The following is a 21,812-nucleotide window of genomic DNA, read 5'->3' on the forward strand; positions in this document are numbered from 1 at the left end:
TTTTTAAGATTTATTATTATTTATTTCTCTCTCCTCTCCCCTTCCACCCCTCAGTTGTCTGCTCTCTGTGTCCATTCACTGTGTGTTCTGTGTCCACTTCTATTCTTGTCACCAGCACTGGGAAACTCTGTCTTGTTGTGTCATCTTGTTGTGTCAGCTCTCCGTGTGGGCGGCGCCATTCCTGGGCAGGCTGCACTTTTTTCGCACTGAGCAGCTCTCCTTATGGGGTGCACTCCTTGCGCGTGGGGCTCCCCTATGTGGGGACACCCCTGCGTGGCAGGGCACTCCTTGCACGCATCAGCACTGCACGTGGGCCAGCTGCACACGGGTCAAGGAGGCCTGGGGTTTGAACCGTGGACCTCCCACATGGTAGGCAATCGCTCTATCTGTTGAACCAAGTCCACTTCCAAGGGGCGGTTGCTAACCACGCAGACAGGCCAGGCACTTGCTCTCTGTGTGAGGTTCAAGGCCGTGCCTGGCCCAGCCCCTGCTCTCCCCGGGAAGACTTCTGCCCTCCTGAAGCAGTGCAGGGCACTGAGCCAGGCGGAGTTGAGTGCCAGCTCAGCCACCTAACATGCTTAGCACCTGTGTGACTCGGGGAAAATGACTTGGCCTCTCTGGGCCTCAGGCTCCTCAGCTGTAAAATGGGCACAAGGACAGGCCGACTTCAGGGAATGGAGTTAGTTGTTCACGAGAGGACCCAGAGAGCCATGAGTGCAGTGCGAGCCACGGGGTGAGCGCTCAGTGCCCAGCAGGCGTTCTTACGGTCGCCATCATTAGGACTCCAGGTCTGCTCTACGCCCTCCTCAGGGTCCCCTGCCACTGTCTCCACTGGGAGAGCCTCCCCTCGCCCCACCTGTGCTTTTCCCACCTGGCTTCTGTAGGTGTGTCACGGGCAGCGAGTTTAAATGAAAGTCACTGTGGGAGGCAGCTGCAAGGGCCCCTGGGTCGGCGCGCTCTTCCGAAGTCCCCACCTCGTTCCTGGGGGCTGTGTGTGACCAACGGAGGGCAGCAGAGTGGGGCTAAGTGCCTCCTGGAACTAGGTGGTAGAACACAGCGCCCCTTGCTCCCTGCCCTCGCTGGCTCACTTTCTCCCAGTAAAGCGGCCACTGCGCTGCCAGGACACTAGGGCAGCCCCACGGAGAGCCCCGGCGGTGGTCATGTGCGAGCGCCATCTTGGAAGTGGACCCTCCAGCCCCAGCCAAGCTTCAGGTGACGGCGCCCTCTTGAGAGACCCTGCGGCGGACCCCCCCGGCTAGGCTGCTCCTGAATTTCTCACCCACAGGAACTCTGCGCTAAGTGGGGCACGCTGTTACGCAGCACTAGACAAGGAACACCGTTCCATGAGCCCCATGTCAAGTGCTCGATAGCCACAGCTGACAAGTGGCTCCCCCTGCTGGACAATATAGACATAGACTATCTCCATCGCTGCGGAAGGTTCTACTGGACGACAGTGCCCCAGAATGAAACCACCACCAGGAAACCCCACCCCCGGGCCTAGAAGAGTCTGGCGCACAGTGAGCTTTGGGCAATTTTGGGCTGAATAGAGGAAGACCTAAGTGAACGCCGGCTGGGACGCGAGCCCTCGCCAGGCTCCCTGGAGGAGGAGAACTGAATCTGAAGAGCGCTGTTGGGGGCTGCGAGCACACGTGCCAGACACTGGGCGAGGCGCTTTGCACGTGACCTCGAGTTGTGAGGACAACCCACACTGCACTGTGCAGGCACAGTGACCTGCTCGAGGTCACACAGCTCCAAAGTTAGAACCCAAAACGGCAGAGCTCAAAGCCCGGGCTCCTGCCTTCACGCCACAACTAGGAACCCCCGTGAGACTCCAGAGGGCACCCCACACGTGGCCTTCTCTTCGCCAAGGAGGTTCTGCAATGCAAGGCCGTGGCAGGTGGAAAACAGGCCAGAGGGCCCAGGCTGGCTTCACAAGGATTAAAAAAGAGAAAGAAGGGGGAAAAAAGCCCAGCAACTTCCCATCAATTCACTGGCAGCTAATTTGTGGAATGACCACAACAAATAACCGACTTGAGGAAAACCGTCAGATAAATATCTTAAACCAACTCCGGGACGGCTAAGAGGCGGTCGCTTCAGCACCTACGGCAGGTAGATGATGACAAAGGAAATAACAGTGGCAGCACTGAGCACTTGTTAGGCACAGGCACTGCTCCGAGACCCTCGAGTGTCTTAGTTCATTTCGATGTACAAGCAGGGGCAAAACCACAACTCTGAAAAAAATCCCCACCACTTCAGGAAACTGGTCATTTGGCAAATTGGTTTGCTTCCCTCTCTAACACCTACTGAATCTCTTTCAAATTAACTGGAGGCCATCTCCAGGCACTGCTATCCAGCTCAGAGAAAAAGAGCCCCATAAAGCCAAAGTCCTGTATTTTACAGCTGCTTCTCGTCTGTCCAAAGCACCAGCAACTTGCAGCTCTTTCTTGGTTTATTTAGACTGTCAAGAGGAGTGTAATTTGCGTTTCTCCTGCACTCATTCCTTTTATTATAATACATGTGTATTAAAATGTTTACCCAAAGGTCCGGCATGGTCCCAGTTCATCAGGGAAACGGGTGTCAGAGTTGGCAAATGTGACACCACCTTAATTAGGTAGAGACCAAAGGAGGAGACTTGAGCAGCGAGGACATTCAAAGGGCCATGAGATGCCACTCCAGGGCGGCCAGTGCCAAGGGCGGCCAAGACCAAGTTGCATTGAAGGAGAGGGCAGGACGCAGGAGACTCACCTGATGGCTCTTTCCGAAATCCTTATTTCCAGCTTGTGGCTGTCCACGACGTGACCCTGAGAAATAAGAAACATGGCTTGTCATCCCTCTGCTCTCTGAGCAGCGGCCACTGGCATCCTAGTCCTTCAGCAAAGAGGAAGGACGCTGGCGCTGGGAAGCGGGTCACAGAGACCCAGGGCTCAGGGGTGTTCACAAGCTGTGAGTGGGACTTGACCTTTAAACTGCTTATGGGGCACAGAATCCCATCTCTTATAAGCATCTCAGGTAAAGTGAGCCTGAGGTCTGGCTTGCAGCAGGAGTGATTTAGTTTGTATACTCTTTAAAGCCAGAGTCTAACTCCCTGAACCCCTTCCATGGATTGGGATTTAGAACTCTGTTCCAGAGGCACAGTAATTAAAACCTGCCCTGCCCTGCCCGCTGCGTCACCTCCTGCAGAACGAGGGGTCACGAGGCAGGGGAAGCAAGGGGGATGGCGTGGGTGATAAAGCACTGCCCCTCGTCCTGGCAGAGGCGGCCTGGGGCCGCAGGGCATCAGAAAAGGGTGCTGGGAGCCCCTTCTCACGCCGAGGCCTGGCTGGGGTGGGGCTGATTCCAGGCGGCTCTGCCTCCTGCAGTCCCAGTTCCCCTCTGATCTGTCCCTGGCACTTGGGGCCAAGCTGGCAGGCATTTTCTCTGTCTGAAGAGGACGTTCAGTTCAGCCCTCCTTGCCCCACTTCCACTGCCTCCAACTTGTCCCAAGCCTGGACAACCAACAGTCTCCCGCCTGTCCCCCATGACCCAACTCTCCCCTACACAGCAGCCAGAGACTGTTCAAGGCATAAATAAGGCCCTTCCCTACATGCTCCACGCCCCCAACAGCTTCCCACTGCTAAGCTGCAGGATGAAGTCCAGGCCTTAAAATGGCCTCACACACCTCCCTAGCCCTGTACCCTTAGCCTCCCCCTACTCCAGCCCTCCTGCCCCCGCCACATGGGCTTCTTTTTGCTTCTTAAGTTCTCCCTACCTCTGAGTGCCTGCTAGGGCCTTTGCACCTGCCACCCCTTTTCCTGGATGGTTGTTCCCCCAGATCCCTGCAGAGCTCCTCCCCCTCATTGGTCAGGCCTCTGCTAGACCGTCCCCTCCTCAGACGGGCCTTCCCTGGCCACGCGGTGTATGGGAGCCGCCCCTAGCCCGCACAGAGCCCAGGCCTGGGTACTCACTCCGAGGCCCGCATCAGAATGAGGCCCACTGAGCAGCGAGTGACCCTGTGTCTGGTTCACCCACCTCCCCGGACCCAGCCCAGTGCCGGGCACAGACTGGGTACAGGTAAAAATGTTTCTCGACTGTGTGAAGGAACTAGGGGGTGGGCAGGGGGTTCTTAACTTTTCTTGGCTCACAGCCCCCTGGAGAAGTGGAGAGAGCGATGAAGGAGGAAGGCGTGGGCTCTGACCCACTTTCCCTCCGTTTCAGAGGGCTGACGGCCCCTCCTGCCTCCTGCCGAGAGGCCGCCGCAGACCTCGGCCAGGGAGGCCCACCGTACCTGGAGCTGCTTGAGAGCCTTCTGGGCTTGCTCTGGCTTCCTGTACTCCACAAATCCAAACCCCATGGAAAGCAGGGCTCCTGGAAGAGAGACGGACATCAGGCTGCCGGGGTGGGCAGGGCCCCGGGGGGACCTTGGCTTTCTCTTCTTCATTCCCAAGGTTTCAGCTCCTGGCCTGCCTTCTAGTCTTTCTATCGAAGACGCAGGCAATGAGGGGGCAGAGCCGCCACCCGAGGCCCTGGTGACTATTAATTAACAGATGATTGACGTGATAATTAACTTCATGATGGAATCCCGCCTTTGGGAGGGAGACGGAACTACCAGGGATGACCGTTCCCAGGACGAGCGGCCAAACTCTACCTAGGCAGCCCCCTGCTCCTGCACACAGGGCGTAAAGTGAACAGAGGCGTGAAAGTCAAGTGCACCGAAGGCCGGCCCTCTGCAAAACCTCAGACCCTCCAATTACGTGCAGCTCCTGGGCTTCAGCTCTGAAGCCCCGCTAGGAGGGCTATTGCATGGATTCGAACCTTCTGGTTCCCTATTTCTAGGTAGCAAGTAGCCTGAGTTCAGAGAGAGGACTAGCTCAAAAACGTCAGCAGAGGCGCTTAGTTCCTGGTTTCAGGTATGTGTGTAATTAGTGTGGGCGAGGGAGAGGGGCCCTCCCCAGGAAACTAAAAAAGGCAAGAACCCTAACTGCAGATTGCCTTTTTGACACAAAATCTGGGGCCTCTTCCCTCTCCCAGCATTTCCTGCACGTTTCTTAATTGTATTCTCTTTTTTTTGTCAAAAGATCTCAGAGGATTGGTTAAGCCTGGTGGGTCCACACCGAGATCAGCCTCCTTTGCTCAGAACACCCTATCCTTGCCTCGGGTATCCGGTCCGTGGGCCCGAGCCTCTCAGCACCTCCCTGCAAGCCTGTGTTTCCACTCGCAGCCCTGCGCTCTACAACGCTGCCGGCAAACGCGGTAAGAACGTCCCTCCATTGCCCCGAAGGCGGCTCCGTGGTGGAAGGGCTGCGCAGGCGGCGCCACCCCGTGGGGGCTGGAAGGGTTGGTTCTTTGGGGATTTGAAAGGTCTAGTTCAGGGGCTGCAGGTTTGTGGGGGTGGGGTTTCTACGTATGCTACTTAAAGAAAGCTGTATGAACGATGACGGTAAGGAAGCCAAGGTCACCTCCCCAGGCAGCGACCCAGAGGTGCCCTCTGGTTTCCTGCGGGGCCTGGCCAATGGGAAGCACCCACCAGAGGCTGGAAGGTGGGGTATCTGCTCCTTCCATAACCCTCCCTCCCCGCTTGGGCACGGTTCTGGCAGTGGCCATGGCCCATCTTACCCCCAGCTCCTGCTGGGGGCCCTTCATCCGTGGCTCCAAGTCTCGAGTAAGCCCTGGCCATGCCCCTTCCCCCCAGGCCCCTTTCGGCTTTGTGGGGGGAACGGCGACCCCCCGGCATGGCCTGCTACCTCGGCAGCCCCCGTCACTCCCGTGGGCCCGGGCCAGGGCTTGGCCACGGGTCCCTTCACCAGAGGCATCTCTTCAAAAGCCCATGCTGAGTGTGCTTCTTGTTTTCTGCTGGGACTGTGACTAGAACCCCCCCAAATTGTGAAAGATGCACCCAGAGAACAGGGCTCTCACACAGAGGCACTTGAGAAGTAGAGTGTACACTTAAGAGCTGCTTGCGACCCTGAGAGATGAGGTAACTGCTGAAAGCTCACCGACGAGCGCCCGAGGGGCGAGAGGCTGGTCGTGCAGGGTGGCGGGTGGCAGCCCTGGATGGTGCTGGTGACACCTTAGCCCGCCGGCCCGGCTCACCGCTCGCCCTCAGGATGACTTCCTTTCTCAAAATCCCCTGCAACTTATCCTCGACACCCCTTAACTTGGTCCTTAACTGCTCTGCCTCACATCCCCAGCTAGATGAGAAGCTTCTGGAGAACAGGGACTCCCTAGCTTCTACGCTGATGCCTGCTTAAAACCCTCCGTGGCTCCCCACTACCCCTGGAACAAAGCCCAAACTGCGTGGCATACAAGCCGCCTAATGATGTGGAACCTATTTGTCCAGGCGCAGCTCCTGCGCTTTCCTCCATGCACTGCCTGATGCGCGGCCAGGCTGGGCCACTGCCGCCCTCCCGCACCCTTCTCACTGTACTTGTGTCTGGACCACTCTGCCTCCCCGCTTCGGCCTCAGCTAACCTGGAGGCCCTGGGCTGTGCCCTGGCCCCACCAGGCTTCCCCAGCACAGCCCTGCCACACTGCACTGCAGCCACCTGCTTAGCCGCTTGTCTAACACACCCGGGCATTCTGGGGCAGGGACCATGTCCCCGTCAGTCTTGGAACCAATGCAGTGATGTCCCCTGCCAGCCCGGGGAGGACTCTGAAGAATAAGGGAAGGAGACCTCTTGGCCACACAGCATGGTGCATACAGCAGGTGCTCAGCAGGCACACGTAGCAGCCCTACGAATCCTGCCAAATGGGAGGGACTTGGAATGGGGACTAGCCAGCTGCGAGAAAGCACGGGCTGACCCCCCTTCCATCGTCTGTGGGAACCCAGGGCTGGAGAAGTGCCGAGGCAGGACTGGGGGACTTCTGACCCCCGAGGCCGGTGGAGAGGCGAGGGTGGTGCCCCGGCCAGCGTGGCCAAAGACTCAGTGGGGTGTACTGGATGTTCTTCATCTGGGTTATTTCCCTTGGAAGGGAAGAGGAAAATCCAGCCCTGGTCATTTCCTAGGAAATTTCCAGAGCAGAGAGGTGCTGAGAGGAAGAAGAGGCCTCTGCTCCTGACGGGGGGCAACCCCACCTGCGAGTAGCCTGCACTGCTCCCCATCTCAAGGGTCGTCTGAGGCAGCAAGGGGCCCAGATTCAGAAGCACTTGACAGGTGTGACTGCTTCCACCCAGGCCCAGGAGTCTCCGGGACAGGCGGGACCACTGGAGCCAAGCCAACCCAGTTTCAGGGGGACGGTGCTTCAACAACAGAAGAGGGCCTTCCAAATCAACTAGCACGCTGTTGGGGACCGAATAGTGTCCCCACAAAAGGCACGTTCAGGCCCCCACCCCTGGTCCTGCGGGAGTCAGCCCATTTGTAAGCAGGGCCTTGGAGGGCGTTGTCAGTTAAAGGGGCCTTATCCGACAGGGCTCAAGTCCCTGTACACCAAGGAAACTGGACGTGGAAGGAAAGCCACGGGCAACAGCCGGAGGTTGGAAGTCGACGGCCCCCAAGGAGAAAGAAGACGCCGCCACTGCACTGCCCGAGACGGAAAAGCCAAGGAACCGCGGAGGCTGGCCCAGCCAGAAGACGGTGCTCCCGGGGGAGCCAGCCTTCCAGCCTCTGACACTATGAGCCGACTGACTCCTCAGCCTACTCACTGAATGGTATTTGTTTTAGCAGCTGGGAAACAAAACACGTCCCCTGCTCTTATCCAAAGTGCCCCGGCTTCCTTTGGAACCATTTCTTTGAGTTAGATCTCACAGTGAATACCTGCTTTGTTCTTCTTCTTGGAAATAGAGCAGCTCTTCACCATTCCCGCTTTGGAAAACACCTGGAAAAGAACGTCACCAGTGATCATCGGCATTCCCAGGCTCATCCTGCAACCCGAGGACATGTGCCAACAGAGGCCACGCGTCAAGCACGGGCCTGAGGCCAAGCCCGGCCCCGACCCATCCACACGTTGACTCAGTGACTCTGCGGCAGGTGTCATGACGACCCCCCTTTTCAGGTGAAGAAACTGAGGCTCAGGGGGGTCCAAGGTGGCACCTCTCAGGGCTAGAAGTGCTGGAGTTGAGATCTGGGCCGAGCCCTTAAGCCCCAGGCCAATCAGGGCCCCGGCCGAACACACTGCTCCCCCACTTGCCCTAAGAGCCCCTCAGTCCCCCAAAACCCTTCAAGGTGCCAGAGGATGGCCTACTTTAGGGAACTTGGACAGTCCCCATAATGGCAAATGGGCTGGTTTCCTGCTCCAGTTAGGAAGAAACTGGGACACGGAACAGCCGAGAAAATTACTAAGGACACGTGGTGGAGAGGCTGGGCATAAATCGAAAATGCAGCGTCTTCTAACTCCCCAGTCCCGACCCTTCTAGCTGCCCCTGTACCTAATGTCAAAGAGCGCTTAGAAGTTTTAAAATGACCTTTTGCTCCACTCGCTCCCTTTCCTTGTTGTGTCTCCCTTGCTAGACTCTGAAGCCCGACCACGGCAAATCCACGCCTGTCCTTGCTCATGGCTGGGCCTTCAGCGCAGGGTCCAGGAAGGGGCCGGGGTCTGTAAATGTGCAGAGGAAGGAAGAAGGACGAAGGAGGAAGGAGCAGGGAAAGGCGAATCCAGACAGGGATGCAGAGACTCAAGTAAGGCCACACGCAGGAGAGGCTTAGGAACTCGCGCTCCAAGGGTCAAATGCCCTAGCGGGGATTTCTCATTCATCCTAATCAATTCCTCAAAATAACCCTAGGGGTAGGCGCTATCAACACGTCCACCTAACAGCTGAGGACGCTCAGGCACAGACAGATAAAGGACTGGACTCATCGGGGTGCACTGTTAGCCAGGAGTGAAGCCCTGGCAGTCTGACTTGGAACCACAGCTCCACATGCTGACGGGGCGCTGCTCCCCGCGGTGCTTGTGACAGGCTGTGCAACCTCAGGAAAGTGAACTGACCTCTCTGAATACGTGGAAACTTGACTAGCTCATCTGGACTGTGCACTCCAGCTCCAGGATTCTTTAACTCTGAAGCATGTCTCCCAGAAGACCATGATACCGGGTTATGACATTCCCATACCCAACTCGGGAGAGTCAGCACGCCAGGGAAAAAAGAAACTACCTGTTGATTTGACTTACTCGAAGCTCTATTCCCCACTGTATGCTCCTAATGTGTGCCTCTGTCTAAACACAACAAAATACAAGTGATCCAGGAAGAAGCCGATGAAAAGTCCAAGGACAGACTCTCAATTGCTTAATCGGCGGCTCCTTCATCAGTGCTGCTTCTCGGTTGGGAGTTCCCTAGTGGCCAGGAGACGGTCTCTGAGCAGAGGCTCACCTCGCACCCCCCCACACCCCGGGGTCTGCTCCACACACAGCTGGCCTCCTTTCCACCCACCCGCCACTTCCCAGATCCTGGGACTGAGTGACACCACCTTCCCTCTTGAACCCACCGACAGAGCTCTGGAGCGCAAAAGGATTTTCAGGAATCAATTACTTCAGTCCCTATGGCCAGCTTCCTTTCCAGAACTAATTCACGGCTGCCAGCCTGCCGCCGTTCACTGCTTCGTTCATTTAAGGAAATCTGCAGCACGTTCATTGTGTGCCAGGCCCGGTGTACAGAAATGATGCGTCTCCCCCGTAGGGAGCTCCCAGGCCTGTGACCCTAACCGTCAGCGGTCACAGACCCCCGCAGAGGATGGTGGGAGTGGAACTGGAGGTGCAGTTCCTTCTAGGAGCCCCCCAGCCCGGCTCAGAGCAGCACTCACCAAACACCTCCTTGGAGCCCCCAGTTCTTGGGTCCTCTGCTCTACTGACATAAACGCACACATCTCACCCCATCCAGGCACTCCAGGTGGGGGCTGCCCTTCCTCGAAACGAACTCACCGGTGTGTCTTTGACATATTTCCACAGCCAGGGGGGTTGTGTCGGCATTTATTTTGGGGCAGTTTATTTCACAGAAACAATCTGGGGGGTTGTTTTGTAAGTACACAGCCCAGGCAGAGCCTGTAGCTCTCACGTTGCACACGCCTCCGAAGGCATTCTGACCTGCCCTCCCTGGCCTCAAGGCCGGTCGTGCCACCGCTCAGGCCTCCTCCTGGACTGGGGAGGCCCTGGGACCACCCCTGCTGGGTGGCCACCCCCCCTCCCAGCACTCCACGCTCAACCTGCTGCACATAGCCCGCCCATTTGTGACTCACCAATTTGGTTATTTAAATTGATTTAAGAGAGCAATGAAGAAAACAGACAAAAACCTCTTCTTCCTGGACCTTATATTCTACTAGCAGGGGATAAAAGTTAGAAGAACTAAGTAAACGTCCTCATTTATTACAAGGTCATCAGTGCTATGGAGAAAAGACCCTGCAGGGAAGCGAGGGGGGCGTTGAGGGGAACGAGTGTGGCAGTTTTCAACATGGCCACTGGGAAAGGCCACGCTCGGGGGCCTCCGCGCGGTAAGCGGCAGGCGGCATGGCAGGAAGCCGTGGGCATTCTGGGGGAGGAGCACTGCAGAGGGAGCAGCTCCTGAAGGGAGTGGCCAGGGGGCACAGCGGGTGTTGTTGAGAAATACAGGCGGCCATGTGGGAGCCGCGGGGACAGGGCAAGCAGTGGACGTCGGGCAGAGCCAGGGCGGGTGCTGTAGGACGCTGGCCTCTGTGCCGAGCCCAAGGGCAGGAGCTGCTGGCGCTCCGAGCAGTGGCGGGCCGGCTTTAACGCCGACTCCCTGGTGGCCGCGCGGCAGGCAGACGGTGGGGGGTGAGAGCCGATGGGCAGGGGAGGCCTGGAAGAGGGCAACGGCGAGGATCCGGGCGAAACACGGTGGCGGCCTGAGCCGGGGGCCACGGCGAGGCGTGAGCCGACAGACTGGCCGATGGACTGGCCGTGGGCAGGGAGGAGTCGGGAGAGACACCAAGCTTTGTGGCCGGAGCCAACGGAAGGATGGGCTGCCGTTTGCAGAGAGGGTGTACGTTGGAGGGTGTCTGAGTGGAGACACCCGCGGGGCGGCCGGCGGGCGGCAAGGAGGCCGCTGCTGGTTGTTGCTAAACCACAGCTTCACCCAAGCCACCCTCTAGGTCACGTTTAACGGCAGGAAGCGTGTCCGCAGCGGCGCTCCCGCCCACGCCCCAGCCTTTCCTCGTTGTGACACCGCTCACCTGCTTGAGCGTCTCCTCCGTTGTGTCGAAGCTGAGGTTCTTAATGAACAGGGTGCACCCTGGAAGGCTCTCCTCCTCCTCCTCCTCCTCTTCCTCCTCCTCCTCCTGGGCTGGGGAGCCGTCCGCTCCCTCCTCGGGTGGCTTCTCACCTTCTGGGCTCTCGCTGTCTGGTGCTGGGGTCCAAAACAACACGCACTCATTAAAGGGGTCTCGCCTGCCCACGTCTCAGTGCTGGAAGCACAACCCGCCCTCCAAGGGGGTCCAGCCTCCGTGCGCAGCGCCGGGAACGGACCCTGCAGCTCCCAGCTCGCGCCGGGTATTAGCTCCTGAGGGAGAGACAGCCCACCCCTGGGCTCTGTTTTTAAGGGAAAAGGACAAGAAACAGACTAAAGAGTATGGGCCTTAACCACACTACGGCACACGCATGTGAACTCCAAAATAAATGACCCTGTGAACTGTTTCACTGGACCATGAAGCTGAGCAAAACATGTTATTTCTCCTTAAAAGCCAGCACTCAGTGAACTTTCAAGCCTAGAAGGCAATTTACAACATTTTAGAACATTCTTAAGACCCCCTGAATCTAAGGGACATTATGTTAAATTAAAATTCTCATTAAACACTACTTCAGAGAGCATATACATAAAAGTATGGCTTTATCTGTACACAAAACATTAAATTCAGACATAGACGTAACAGTGAAAAACTGGGAAAAGACCACACTATATATACATATATCCAAACAGGAGCCTGGGAAAGGGGTAGAACCATCAAAGCTGGAATAATATGCAGCCATTAAAAACAACATTTCTAAACAATGTTTAATGACATGGAACGATGCTCACAGTTTTAAAAAATGAGAGAAAAATGAAGCTATAAAACCTAATACACAATATAACTCCAATTACGTCCTGCACACAGTCAGATAAAAACATACACATTCACACATACGGGAAGAGTGCAGCAGCAGGACAGGTGCGCGAGGAACCTGGGTGCTTCTAGAAAGGGACACGACACACGGCTGTAGTTCCATCCTGTCAGCTCGACCCCCTCTGACAGAACCGCATTTCAGGAAGAGGGAAGAGCACAGGGGAAGCCCTGGAGGCTGGCAGCAGGGCAGCAGCGCGCTGCGAGGAGATCCGTGCCCCCTAGCTCAGCCCCCGCGGCCCCCAGGTTCCACGCTCGTGGCCTGGGTACAGCCCCCTGCCCGGCCCACGCCCTCACACCCGACGGGGGTGCATTTCTGAGCTGGACCCCCCCACCTCTGCACGCCCCGGCGGGCCGCAGCCCCGCAAGCAGCCGCTCTGAGTGAGCGTGCAGAGGCCACCACCACGGCCGCGCCACAGAGCTCACGGAAAGGACCCACCTCCCCTGCACAGACCTGCGCTCAGGTACTGCGAACTTCTGCGTGATCCGAAGGGGCTCACTGGGGTCCCAATTCACTCCCCCACTCGATGCCCAGCACCAACACCTTTTTGATACCAGCCCGACGCTTTCAAGTCCTAATTAAACTTCTACCGCTTTGTCATCAAGCATCCCTTTTAAGCCTCATGGAAACAGCTACAGTGATAATGCTGTCTCTTCCACATCAGTGGAACGTGCTTGGAGGCGAAACCAGACTCACGCCCCAGGACAGGAAGGAGAAAGCGCCATAAAGGCTCCTGTCCCCCTCAAGAACTAACACAATTTACCCAACAAGGGACTCCATGGGGTGGCCGTTTGTACTGAAAACCCAACTTTCAAAGCAAAGCAGGGCAGAAAATACTACTAACAACAAAGAAGACAAGCTATGCAAAGCAGCTGAGACTTCAGGTCTGAAAGGACAATTCAACAGAGGGAAACGAGGCCTTTAGCAGCGAATGGCCTTTCCACCCCACTGCCCTTCCCAGGGGCCAAAGGAGAGGGGGAGCAACGCAGTCCACCACCTGGCCCACGAGGGCCTCAGGCGCCTCTCGGATGCCCATGATAGCCACATAGCAAAAAAAAAAAAAAAAAAAGGCAGCCCCAGAAAGATTGGGAGGCCACTGCGGTGAAACCCCAAACCTCAGGCACGTCGGGACTGGCAAGAGAGCTGCCAGAGATAAAAACCATTTTTCTTTCAGAGGAAGGAGTGGTGGGGATGACAGTGAAGGGACGAGCTCCTGGGCAATCTAAAGGGACGATCCCCTCTTGGCACTGGCCTACGGAGAAGGTCATGTGGCAAGGTCAACCCCGTGAGGTCAGATGAGCACATCTTTTAAGAAAGGCCAAAAACCCAGCTTTAGAGGAGAATGCCCAGCTTTAACTCTCAGCATCTGACAAGAGAACGTGACCTCTGTCCTAGGCAGTGGGTGATAAGCCCACCCGCTCATCGGGTCCTGGGGCTCTGCCCCCGCACCCAGCCTGTCCAGGAGGAAAGAGGATCATGCCAGCTGGGGCCACGCTGGGGGGCACCACGGCTGCTCCCACTTCTAAGCAGCTCATCAATGTCCCCTATGCCCACCCCAATTGAAGTGAAAGACAGGCTGAAACGCAGCTTTCCTCCAGCAGCATGGGCCCTGGCCGGTTCCAGAGCCTTCTGCCTCTCCCTGGATCTGGGTTGACGGCAATACCTCTCGGCACCTGTAACTGGAAGCTGGAAGAACCAGCAAGACCAGGAGCAGAATCTGGAGACCTGCTGGGAAAACAGTACCTGGGAAACACAAGGCGAGAGGCCCTGAGCCTGCAGGCCAGAGGCGGCAGGGAGCTTTAGAGCCTCAGAAACAAGAGTCGTCGGTGCCACTGCCATTTCCTAGCTATGCAGCCTCACCTGCGAAACAGAACCTGAAACATCCACACACCTGCGCTTGGGTATGCGAGCGTCCCTCAACCATCTGCCTGCCTGGCCCCTCTGGTCTGGATGAGGAGCCTCTGTGCTGCCGTCTCAGCACCTGGCCCTGGCCGAGACCAGGTGCCCGCGAGGTATCTGTGGCTGCTGAGCATGCCGAGCACTTAGTCTGCGCCCGGATCACAGCCGGTGCTCAGCACGCGACACATCCTGCCCGAGGCCACTGTGGGCCTCAGTCCAACAGGCCCAGCTCGCTCAGGGGGTGGGACCTTGGTCAGGCCACTCGTCCTCCCTAGGCTGGCTTCTTTCTACCTAAAAAAAGGGACGATGACGACAGTGCCCGTGGCAGAATGGTCGGCGGAATGAACACACAGAAACCGGTCAGCACCGTGCTGGGCCAGGGTGAGCACGTGATAAATAACGGTCTTGCGGTCTAACCACCGCCTCTGCTGACCACACTGCCCAGCCAGGCCTTGGTGAAATCCAGGGGACACTGGGGAGCCCTAACCCTGCTGCCCGGCCGCGGAGACATATGCCCGCCCTGCGGGAGCCCACAGCCCTGCTCCTGCCTCTCCCACGGGGTGGGCTGCTGGGCTGCAGGCCCTGAGAGGTACAGGGGCACGCGGCCGCCCCCGGGAAGGGCCTCTGCTCCCCGCAGAGCCAGGGCAGGCCCTGCTGCATCACGCCCGTGTCCAGAGACGCACAGGGACTGCCGAGAGCCAAGGGGATGAAACCAAAGGTCACCTGGAAATGACTTCCGCTCCCGGCCCCAAGTGGGGAGACAAAAGAAAATGAGCAAGAGAAAAATAAGGTCCCATGAAGCCCAAACAGATATTTGCCAACAAAAGCATCAGGAACCCCAAAAAAAAAAAAAGGGAAGGAAGAAAGGAAGAAGGGCTGGGCTACAGGAGGGGGTGCTGGCGGGGAGGATTTAAAAGCAAGGTGGGGTTGGCAGGGGTGGAGAGGCGGGGGAAATGTGCTGCTGTGTGTAGTCAGCACAATAAAATCCAATCACGCAGCGCCACCCGGGGCCCCATTATAATCAGGCGGCAGAATTTCCGGCGGTGCCCTCCCCTTTCCCGGGGGCGCTGAAGGCTGGCAGCAAAGACTGTTATCAGTTGCGAGCAGCTTTTCAGGACCTCCCCGAGCTCCGAGCCCTTTATCTGGAGGTGAGGGTCTCGGTGGTGGGGAGATAAAACACGCTCTCCCCCTCCCCGGGGGCTGGTAGGGAGAACAGGAGAGCTGTTCAGAGAGGAGGGGGCGACCCCGACAGCAGCGCCCACTCCCCTCGCACATCTTCCTCTGCTGCCCAGGGAAATCCGGGGCCTCGGGGGCCGACTGAGCCCCCCAGCCACCAGCCTGTGGCCGTGGGGAGTGGGGGAATGGTGAGGCGGGTGGGGTGCGGAGGGAGGAGCGGGTGAAAGAACCAGCAGAGGACCAGGGAGGGGACTGTGGGTGGGAGACGTGGAAGCAGAGAAACAAAAAGGGCCGGGAAGGGCAGGGAACGGGCACGACCTCTCCGTCCTCACTGCCCGCCTCCTGTGAGTCCTGGTCGGGTCCTGGAAAGCAGCCCCGTGGGAGGCAGTGGCAGGGCCTTTTGGGTGAAGTCTGTCTGGGGTGAGCTCAACACCAAGCCGAGGGCCTGGGGCACTGGGGGAGGCCGGGAGCACCCTCTAACTCCAGGCCCACGGCATCGGCTCGGAGGAGCTACGTTCATCGTGCTCCGCCAGCATCTCTGTATGCAGGGCCCGTCTCTCATTCCTGCTGGCCTCTCGGCTGCCCCCCAGTACTCCTGTCTGCCCCCCGACCAGCCAGGAGCTCCCGGGGAGGAGGCTCCGGGTTCCATTCCTCCTGATCTGCCTGGTCAGCAGCTGCGATGAAGCCGGTGCCGAGTTAAGAGCACTGGCTGGGCCTCACATCGCTGAATAGCAGCAGAGCAGCAGTGATTTACAGGCCCCCGGAGGTGGGTGGGGCCGGTGATGGGGCTCATTTTACAGATGCAGCCATGGAGCTAGGAGGGTGTGAGCAGGACCGCTGCTCACAGGAAGTGGTGGTTTCCCTGGAGCTCTGCGCCCATGCGCTATGAGAACATGTCAGCGCAGGGCCCAGCACAAATCGAGTGCGGCTGCCAGCCTTGGGCTCGCGCAGCACAGGCTGAACGAGCTTCTACCCGGCGGCGGGCACTCCCCCAGGTGCTGGGAGCATGGCAGTGAGCAAGGTGGGTGAGGCACCTGCCCAGTGGCACAGATGTTCTAGAGGGCGAGGCAGACAATCCGCTACGGAAACGAACCCATCGGCAACCGATTCCAGAAGTGGTAAGGATTGCGCAAAATAAAGGGGAAGGGCACCGGGACGGTATAAGGAGCTACCCATGGAGGGGAGCTACTGCTTTTCTCACTACTGATGCTGCCGTCACCTTCAGCACTCGTGTCCTGATGCTGGGCTAGCAACTGAAAGCCGTCAAATGTTACGAAGCACCCACTGTGTGCCAGGGGCTTGGGATACAAACGCAGGTATGACACAGCCCCTACTTTAAGGTAAAGAGAGAAACCATCCTTCCCTTGCTCATTCACACCCCCAACAAACTTTCACTGAGCGCCCATCCCTCTGTGCCTGGAGCTTCACTGGGTGCCAAGCACCCAGCAGTGAGCAAGCCAGCCCACCCTGCCCTCATGCAGAGGAGCTGAATACAAAACAAGGAAAACAAAATGAGTAAACAATAAATACACACAGTGGCAAGTGTCAGAGGAGAAAAGAACAGAGTAAAGAGGAGAGCGACCGGGCATTCATCGAGCGGACGCCCCTCATTGTGCCTAAACCACCCTGCCCCTGCCGCTGCCCCGAGCAGGGTGGGAAACTCCTAGGCTGGATTCATTTTCAGGGCCCACGGCATTCTCAAAGCCCCTCAGTCCTGGCACATCTTTGTGCTTTAAAGATAGACTAGGTTTTGACTAAGAAAAATATTACTCCAGTTCTGCTGAAGGAACTAAAGTGAAAGCCAAGACGGCTCATGAATTCGGGGTGGTGGTGAGTTAAGAACCAACCAGGACGGCACAGAGAACTACTGCTGATGGGAAGGCACACAGGCTCCCAAGGATGCCTAGTGACGGCCGTGGACAAAGCCCCTATAAAGAGGGGAAGGCGAGGGGCTTTAGGAAGGTTTCACGCCAGAAAACGTTAACCCTGGTGACTAGAGGTTGCTTTTGGAAACTCAAAGAACAAAGAAACTGGCTGATTTTACTTCCTGACTGGAACACGACTCCCGAACAGAGGCTCGCAGACGCCTGTGTACCCCAAGGGCCAGTTCAGAGGGTTTTCCAGAACCACCACAAAATGAGAAACACGGGCGCTGGCAAGACGCTCACACGCAGCGAGGTCTATCCAACTTCAAGGGCCCTTCTTTAGCTGGAAGATGTGCCCCGCGCCCCTCACTTTTTTTAGTAAAACACCCTTTCACGAGATAACGGAGATGGCAGATGGTGGACTTACTACCTGTCCTTTTAAAATTATTTTTAAAATAAGCTCAACAATGGGTAACCTTATGCAGAGGTAGTTACTAAAAGGCAAAATGCCAACGTCTTGGTGAAATGACCAATTTCACTAAGTCTTCGGTTCTAAGATGCAGTCACTGCACCCAGACTGTGGTTCCCAATCGGGGCGTTTGGGAATGGGTGCTTCAGGTTGTCGCAATGACTGGGAGCCCCCAAGCCTGCTGTCCTGAACGAGGAAGCAGCGTCCAGCCCTAAATGCTGATGGCGCCACAGCCACCCACCCAAACCACCCGGCTTAGCTAAGGGGTGGGGCTGCCCGGTCCCTTCCTTTCCCTGCCGCTGCAGCCACTGGACACCAGGGGGCGCTGTGCCACCCCACGCCGGCTATGGCATTCTCCACCAGAAGGCATCCTGGTCCCCGCAGAGTATGACTTGCTCTGTTCTGAATTCCTCTTAATTCTAATTTTTCCTTCTTTAATACCTTTCATCGACAAACTGCAAAGCTGGCTACCTTACACTGCACCCACAAGTCTTACACTCTGGTTTTTAAAGGACGTTTTTACCTGCCTATAAAACCCAAGGGCCCGAGACCCAGCGATAAAGAACTTTAAGCTGAATACCTGATGAGCAATTCAGCGCTGTCACCCTCCCCCCTTCCCTCCCGGCTGGATGAGACCTGATCTCAGACAGGCTCTTACCGGTTTCTAGCTCCGCCTTGGGCTTTTCTGCATCTCTAGGTGCTTTCTCCTGTGAGGCTGAGCTGGAGAAGACACCCACTGGAGCCCATTCCAGATACAGCGGGACGTGATGAAACTGCAGAGACAGGGTGCCAGTGTGTGGGTCCACGCCACAAGCCTCGTCCCAGCAACATCTGGAAAGGGACCTGGTCCCACTGGACAAATGAGGAGCCTGAGGTTCTGAGAGTACCAACGATTCACCTGGGGATTGGAGGTGAGGAGGGCAACCTAGAGGCCCACATGCTGCCAGACCCCGGGAACACACCAGTAGGCCCCTCACTGTAGTTTGGGGCCCAGGGAAGGGCCGTGGGCTCTCGTCCAAGGCCCCTCTGTGTTTCTCGTCAGAGTAAGAAATGGGGAGTGGGGCGAGGGGAGAGAACCAGAGGTGGGGTGTAGCTCTCCTGGAGGGAGTGCAGCATGGAGGAAAGTGAACAGGCTCCCTCTCTCTCCCTTCCACTCTAGTGTGCAGCGCAGGTGACACTGACAGTGGCCTCAGGGAAAGGCCCTCCGGGGATGAGGGCCAGGGGGGGACAGAGCTCGCCAGCATCTGGGGGCCAAGCAGGCTTCAGAAGGAGCGCCTGCTAGAAGCGCCACAGCCTGGGTTCTGAAGCTCAGCTGTGAGGCCTCACCTCCACAGCTCCCTGGGCTCACTCTCGGGTGCCAAGAGAAGAGCGCTATTGGTGCTGGGAGGAGAACAGGAAGGGAAGCGGAAAACGCCTTGGCCCCACCCAGGCGGTGGCTCCACTGCTCCCGCTCTGCTGGGAGCCCCTAGGCGATGGGCTTCTCCTTCCAAGGCAGCAGAAGGGGCGGCATCCCCGTGCTCCTCACCCACGTCTCCCTCCGGGGTCCACTCTGGTGACTGCTCTGCTGGGTCAGGCGCTGAGCCACTCACGTCCTGAGACGGTACCGGGTGTACCAGGGGCTACAGTGTGGCCGAGTGGGAAAGGATGAGAAGGGATGTCCTGCCTACAAACCCTGCCCCTAAGGACCTGGCCGCCAAGCATGGAAGTGCCCAATAAACAGAAGCTGCCGGTCGCAGGCTCAACGGTGTCCCCAGAGGGCTCTCCATGTCCCAGCCTGGAACCTGAGCATGTGCCCAGACTAGGAAGAGGGACTTTGCAGCTGTCCTTAAGGATCTCGAGACAAGGCCATACTGGATGACCTGGGTGGGCCCCAAATCCAATGACAGGTATCGTTTTAAGAGACACCCGCCCACAGAGAGGTCACGTGAAGACAAAGGCCGAGAGGGAGCGAGGCTGCCGCAAGGACTGCCTGGAGCCCCTGGAAACGGCGGGAGGGCAGCAGGAGTCTTCCCTCGAGCCTGCAGAGGGGGCGCAGCTGTGCCCACGCCTTGGCTGTGGACTACTAGCCTCCAGGGCAGTGCGACAAGGAGTTCGTTGTTTTATGCCACCACGCTTGTCGGCACCATTTGTTTTGGCAGCTACGGGAAACTAATACACCACCTGCGTTTTTGGATATAGGAGAGAGCCCCGCCCACAGAAGGGGTTTTCAAACTCATCAGAAGCCCCATGGAGCACGATTCACAGCCCAGGGCAAAGGAAGCTGAGGACTGCAGAGATGGGCGAGGTTCAAGGCCTCTTCCAGGAGGGTGGAGATGGTGCAGGAGGGATGACGCTGCAGGCGCTGTGAGGTGTGCGGCTAGGCCAGCTGCTGCAGCGCGCCCCCGTGCCAGGCCTAGGCCTGCTGGTACGGCAGCTCACATCGTCCTCTCCCTGACCTGGGTCCCGGGCCTTTTACCAGCAGACCCCACGCCAGGGGTGGCCATACCTTGGAATAGGCCAGGTGTCTGAAGGCCTGGCGAGCCTCCAGGGGCTCCTGGAACTCCACGATGGCGGTGACGCCCCCCTCGGGCAGCAGCACGCGGCCCAGGCTCCCGAAACGGCCGAAGAGCTCCTGCAGCTCGGCCGCCAGGGTGCCTGCCGGGAGGTTCTTCGCCAGAATCACCGTTTTGCTTCGTTCTGCTGCAGGCTGCAGGGAGGAAGTGACGCATATGGGACAAGCGAAAGGAGGGGTCGCCAGCCTGGCAGCAGGACCGATCTGGGGCTGCCTCAGGCGAGGTGCCCCATTCGGCATCTCAGACACCAAGGCGCTCAGGCAGGGGCCCGAGGAGGACCCGCTCTCTCTCGCATCCGCTCCATGGAGCAGAGGCAGCTCGGTGGGGCGGTGAGGGGTGAGGGCTGTGGAGCTGGATCCCTGGTCAAATCCCAGCCCCTCCACTGACGGGCCATGGCAGCTCCTGTCAGTGCCCCGAGCCCATCCCCTGGCTACCAGAATTTGTGGGCCATTGCCAAGGACTTTCTCCTGGAGCTGCAGACCTGTCACATGAGTGGGAGGCTGAGAGTGCAGTGGAATTCACACGCACGCGCACACGCCCTGGGAGCAGCACTCAGCTCTTGCTGGGACGGTTCTGAGGCGCGATTCTGCAGCTTTCAAGCCCGGGCAGCTCCAGCACCCACGTGGAGGCGCTGTGACACACCCTGGTCTCCTCCCGCCCGTCCCCAGCGGTGCTGTCTGCACTGCCCAGGGAACTGCTTGCACTTGAGTCCTGCGCTCAGAGGCTGCTTTTGGGAGGACCCAAGCTAGAAACATGGCCCTGAGAAACGAACTCAGCTTTCCCATGCCTCGGCTCCCTCACCTGTAACATAAGGACACAGGACTTATGTCATGGGTTTAATCAAATGATTCAGTATGACAAAGCACGTCCAGTAAAAGCGCTCTATTAAGCGCTAGCAATTATTTGATCAGACAAGAATGTTGGAGGTGCACAAGAGCCAATAAAATGAAAATGAAAAATTCCAGGCACAAGGAAAATATCCAGGCTCGGGTATCGGCTCAGCCAGCAATCCGACCTGAAACCTGGGGTCAGCTGCTTTCCCTCTCTGGGCCTCAGTTTTTTCATCTGCAAAATGGACTGATGGTAACACCCATCTGCAGGCCTCACCGGCTCGCTGGGGGGTGAGTGAGGTGAGCAGCGTGGGAGCAGCCTGCAGGCGGGGAGGGCTGCGCACCAGGTCAGGTTTACGTGCAACTCAGGTCAGAGAGTGGGAGGGTTAGGACCACTGGCTCAGGCCAGGGGCCCGGGTTCAAAGCCACTGCCACCACTGGCAGACCGGGACCCAGGACAGGTGACTTCACTTGGTGACTGTGGTCTCTTCTGAAGAGCAGGACCCCAGTAACACCGCTCTCCCGGGAGCACCATGCAAGTGAAAGACACTGAAGGTGCTCTGCCAAGTCCTAATGAACGCTCACTGTTAGCATACTGATTTACTCCACCCGTCCGTCCGTCCACTCCTCCGCTGTCATCCACCCACCCATCCATCCAACCACCTCCCCGCCCACCCACCCACCTGCCCACCAATCCCTCTAACGCCTGGTAAAGCTGATGAATGAGCTGGTCTGGGGGCCGGACCCCTGTTTTGGGCCAGGGACTTGGGTGACCTCAGGGAAGCCACTTTCCCTCCCTAGGCCTCAGTTTCCCAGTCTGTAAAACGAAGGAGAGGACACGAGGTAAATACTCCCAGACCTACCAAGACTTAATCATCTATAATTCTAAGAATTACTACCCGGCAGAGAACAAGCTCGTGGAGGTGCCGAACCCTGTCCTGCTTGGTTCAAGACAGCCGTAAATCCCTCCACAGACAACACGTGCTCTTAGTACATTCTCGAGCGA

At 57.8% G+C, this 21,812-nt stretch overlaps 1 protein-coding gene across 3 annotated transcripts in view; it reads right to left on the reverse strand.

Annotated features, from left to right (window-relative positions):
- RBM19 (RNA binding motif protein 19) overlaps positions 1 to 21,812 on the reverse strand; it is a 133,093-nt gene that overhangs the window by 92,124 nt on the left and 19,157 nt on the right. For all 3 annotated transcript variants that reach the window (XM_058281408.2, XM_058281407.2, XM_058281409.2), the window contains exons 15-20: positions 19,910 to 20,110; positions 18,083 to 18,197; positions 11,091 to 11,263; positions 7,731 to 7,791; positions 4,265 to 4,344; positions 2,746 to 2,801 (exon numbers count right to left, since the gene is read on the reverse strand). In XM_058281408.2, coding sequence (XP_058137391.1) covers positions 2,746 to 2,801; positions 4,265 to 4,344; positions 7,731 to 7,791; positions 11,091 to 11,263; positions 18,083 to 18,197; positions 19,910 to 20,110 — 686 coding nt within the window. The remainder of the gene's footprint in view (positions 1 to 2,745; positions 2,802 to 4,264; positions 4,345 to 7,730; positions 7,792 to 11,090; positions 11,264 to 18,082; positions 18,198 to 19,909; positions 20,111 to 21,812) is intronic.

Source organism: Dasypus novemcinctus, chromosome 19 (genome assembly GCF_030445035.2).
Source record: "Dasypus novemcinctus isolate mDasNov1 chromosome 19, mDasNov1.1.hap2, whole genome shotgun sequence".
Taxonomy (NCBI): Eukaryota; Metazoa; Chordata; class Mammalia; order Cingulata; family Dasypodidae; genus Dasypus; species Dasypus novemcinctus.